A 4,242-nucleotide genomic window follows, 5' to 3' on the forward strand; every position below is an offset into this window, starting at 1 on the left:
CAGCCAACAGTCTCTCAGAGTCAAAGGGTAGTTTTGCCTCACTAAAGACTGCAGGATCAGCCCAACATAGCAACAGACCAAAACCTGTATGTTCCTACATACCAGATACACACACAAACATTTAGATGACAGAAAATGAATAGTTCAATACTATTCACATTGAAGCTCCAGCTTTATTCTGTTTTCATTTATACCATCTGACAACAAGCATGCCAGAAGTATGCTTCAAGTATTTTAATCTATCAATTGCAGTGGTTTGCACTACAATATAGATGTTTATTTAGTTTGCACACATGCAAACCTTTTCACGATTATAAAATGTTCATTTAAATCCTGTTGTGTTTTTTTTTTTTAAAACACCATATGTAGAACCATTTGTTCTACTTAACAGTGACTCCTTGACATGTATTTCAAGACAACAATATTGTTGTGATGGCAAATCTTATGAATATATTATAGTGTCACTTAAATGTAACTTTTTAAATATAACTTTTTTTTAAAAAACCACCAATATTTAAAGAGAAATCTCTCTGGGCTCTATGCATATGGCCACAAAACCTGCACAGCATTTATGGGATTTGTACTTGTTTGTAAGAAAGCAGCTTCTAAACAGGAGATAACATGGAGAAAGTTGCACTCCAGCCCCTGAGCCCGACAAAAAGTATTTGTTGCTATCAAATGTGCATCTGAAGCAAGTACTTTTTGAAGCTGTATAGAAGCAATGTGTGTGATTCCCAGACAATCGAGGTAATTATAAAAATGAATATCATTTATTGTTTTCTTTATTTAGATCACATTTGAATATTTACTTTTAATACAAAAACCCAATTCACAATATTATGTTTCCACTGCAACCCATCTCCACCAAGACAGATGTCTCAGAAATTGCACAAGTCTTTCATTATCACAGTCACAACAAGAAGTCCGTAAACAAGATTTTGGTACTGAATCTCACCTTGGGTATAAGAGAGGAAAGGGGTTTTACAAATACCATCAATCCTAATCTCTCTTCTTTTTAATTGCATATAACCCAGCAATGCAAAAATGTCAATGTATATTACCCACAAATGGCCTTTGGAGGAATGCCTGGATTCCTGATTAATGCATTTGTAAGGAATACCAGATGTTTTTTTCCTCACTCCCTCTTTCTCTCAGGCAAAGAAGACTGTTTCCAAAGCTGCTCAGTGGCTAGCTGTCCCTTTGGAAAGGATGCTTGTTGGCATCCCCTGTGCCCCATTCACAGCCTTGGCTTCCTGAGCAGTGTTTTGCTTAGGTCCTTCACCTCTTCGGGGCTGTTGACTCTCTCATAGCCCAGGACGGCCATGGGCTGCTGGCAATACTCCTCGATCTGCTTGATCTGCTGGAAGCTCAGTGCTGTCCTCCAGGCGCTCACTGCCTGGGTGGCATTCCTGGCAGACACCACAAAGGGCTTGGAGGAGTAGCTGGGCCCGCTGGTCATGTTGAGGGCAAACTTCTCCATCTCCGGGCTCACCAGCAGATTGACAAAGCCATACACCTGCCGCACAGTCTTAATGGGATCCACCACCAGGTCCTCGTAGCGGACCACCAGATAGTTGTTCTTGAGCCAGTCGGGTGGGCGCAGGGCAGTCTGCAGAGTCTTGGCCATGCTGCTGCAGATCACCTCCATGGCCCCCAGCGCATGGTAATCCGAGCCACCTCCCCCCTCCTTCTTGCTATTCAGCTTGTGGCTGGCATCTAGGAGGGGCATGCGGTGGATGCGGGGGTCCCGGCTCCTCACCACCTGTAGGCTCTCCCGGATCAGGCCGTGGCGGGATTTGATCCTGGAGCTGGCCACCGCCCGGGGGTCCCGGACCAGGTGGATGACTTTGAGCTGCAGGGCCGGGTCCTGCATGAGTGGGGCCAGCACGGCAAGGTCGAAGACTCGCACACCCTTGATGACCAGGGTGTGGTACTTGTAGCACTCGTCCTGCAAGAGGCTGAGCCGCTGCGGGGGACACTTCTTGCAGACCTTGTCGTCCACCATGCCCACCACCTCCTTGCGGTAGGCCGGGCAGAGCGGCGACGAGCAGATCACCTTGTTGGTGGCCGCCCCGAAGATGCCCAGCGTGGTGAGGTTCTTGCCGGCCCCGGCCGTGTTGTAGAGCTGGAAGACGGCCAGGTCGCAGCGGTAGAGGGAGCCGAGCATGTCCCGGGCCGCCCCTTGCAGGGAGACGGCGTCCCCCGGGTAGAGCTTCTGCCAGACGTGCCACACCGGCTCGTAGAGGAAGAAGACCTCGGGGTTCTGGTTGAAGAGCTCCCCGAAGAAGGACGAGCCCGAGCGCCAGGTGGTGAAGACATAGACCAGCTGGCGCTGGCGGGGCGGCGGCGCCGGCGGCCGGTAGAGGGAGCGGATGTCCGAGCGGGGCTGGAAGTGGGGCTGCTGCGGGGAGGAAGGGGCGCGCCGGGCCGGGGCAGGCTCGTTGCATTGCTGGGGCTCCTTGTGCCACTTGTAGTCCAGCAGGTTGAGCATGGTGAGCAGCAGCAGCAGCACATAGCCCAGGCACAGCACCAGCGCCTTCCTGCGGAAGACTTTCATGCTGAGAAGGGCCGGGGGCCAGGACAGCAGCACCACTGCGGGGGCAGGAGGCAGCAGGGCAGGGGCGGCTGGCCAGCGCCAGCGGTTGCTCATCACATCACACGGAGCGCAGGTCCGGGGGGGCTGCCCACTTGCCCCCAGCACAGAGCCCTTCCCGCGGCGGATCTGGCATTTCGCACGCCCCGAGGGTGGGGAAGCCCAGGCCCGGCAGCCGGCCGCTCTGCCCCTTGCCTGGCGGGGCTGCGCCCTGCTTCCTAGCCCGTGCTCCAGCCTAGGGCCAGCGGGTCTCATCGGCTGCCGGCTCACAGCAACTTTCGTTTCTTTCGTCCCTTCATAGCCGCCGCGGGCAGGCTGGGGGGCGGGGGAAGGAGCAGCGATCTCCCCCGCGGGGCCGATGCACCCTAGAGCCGGGCTCTAGAGCCGGCGGGAGCAGCGGGAGTCTCCGTTCCGCAGCCCCGCGGCGGGGAAGCGGCCGGGGGAAACTTCAGGGTGCTGCTGAGCTGCCGATCGCTCCGAAAGTGCATCTCGCCTCCCGCGCGGCGGCGGCGGCGGCGGCTCCTCCTGGGTGGCTGCGCCGAGCCGCGCTCCGTCCCCCGCTCGCCGCCCCTCTGGTGGTGGGGGCGGGGGGTCGGTATCAGACCGGATGCGGGGAGCAGCGAGCCCGAGTCAAAGGGTCGTCGCGGGATATTTCCCCGGCTTCCCCCCGCATGGGTCAGAAACGCCTTTGCGATGGCCGGCCCGGCACCAGCTCCGGCGGGTGACCCCGCGCCCCGCAGCAGCCCGTGGCGCTCGGCAGTCACCCCCGCGGCACCATGGCAAGCCCAGCGGTCTGAGCGGGAGACTTGGAGCACGAGCTGCTTCTCCGCACCCCCGGCTGCCGGGGCGGGAGCCACAAGCGCGCACAGCCAAACGGAGCCGCCCGCCCGCCCGCCTATGGAACGGGTTGCGGGGCGCTAGCCTAAAACGCACGCGGCCCCGCCTCCCCTCCGGCCCCGCGCTCCCCTATTGGGAGCTGCAGCCATCACTCCTCTGGCTTTCTCCGCCCCGCTCTGCAATGGTTGCTCTCGCTGCGGCTGGGGAGGGCGGCCGCGCTAAAAGGGCGCTGCGCAGCGCAGCCCCGCAATGGCCGGCTTGGGTCCAACACCTGGTCCTGGGAGAGTTGAGGGGAAAGTTTTCGAAACAGCCGGGCTCCGGCCTGCCCTGAGGAAAGGGCTCAGTCTGGTAGGTGCTGGCGCTAGGTACCCCTTCAGGGGAGGCTCATCACTAGCCCCCTGCCACATTCGTGGCCATGGAAATGCCTCAGGGAGCGTGAAAGCGGGACCTTTGTGTGCGTTTACCCTGTACTGTACAGATTTCACGGGAGAAACCAGCATTTCTCAAACTAGAGGTCCTGACCCAAAAGGGAGTTGTGGGGGGAGGAGTGGCTGCAAGGTTATTTTAGGGGGTCGCAGTCTTGTCACCCTTTCTTCTGTGCTGCCTTCAGAGCTTGATGGCCAGAGAGCCATGGCTGTTGGCCAAGCTCCCAGCTCTGCAGGCAGCAACACAGTGGTACCGTGCCATCCTTACTTCTGCGCGGCTGCTGGCGGCGGCTCTGCCTTCAGAGCTGGGCTCCTGGCCAGCAGCTGCAGCTCTCCAGCTGCCCAGCTCCGAAGGCAGGGCCACCGCCAGCAGCAGCGCAGAAGTAA

The 4,242-nt window shown here is 57.6% G+C and overlaps 1 protein-coding gene across 1 annotated transcript; it reads right to left on the reverse strand.

The window, feature by feature from the left end:
• Window positions 1-766: 766 nt before the first annotated feature.
• On the reverse strand, window positions 767-3,509 carry CHST2 (carbohydrate sulfotransferase 2). The gene has a single exon (XM_073359755.1). The coding sequence runs from the start codon at window positions 2,846-2,848 to the stop codon at window positions 1,238-1,240; it is 1,611 nt and encodes a 536-aa protein (XP_073215856.1). The 5' UTR covers window positions 2,849-3,509; the 3' UTR covers window positions 767-1,237.
• Between the last annotated feature and the right edge of the window lie 733 nt (window positions 3,510-4,242).

The sequence above is a fragment of the Lepidochelys kempii genome, chromosome 9 (assembly GCF_965140265.1).
Source record: "Lepidochelys kempii isolate rLepKem1 chromosome 9, rLepKem1.hap2, whole genome shotgun sequence".
NCBI lineage: Eukaryota > Metazoa > Chordata > Testudines > Cheloniidae > Lepidochelys > Lepidochelys kempii.

Coding starts and splice junctions, on each gene's coding strand:
- CHST2 (XM_073359755.1), bottom strand. CDS start 2,848: ATGAGACCCGCTGGCCCTAGGCTGGAGCACGGGCTAGGAAGCAGGGCG.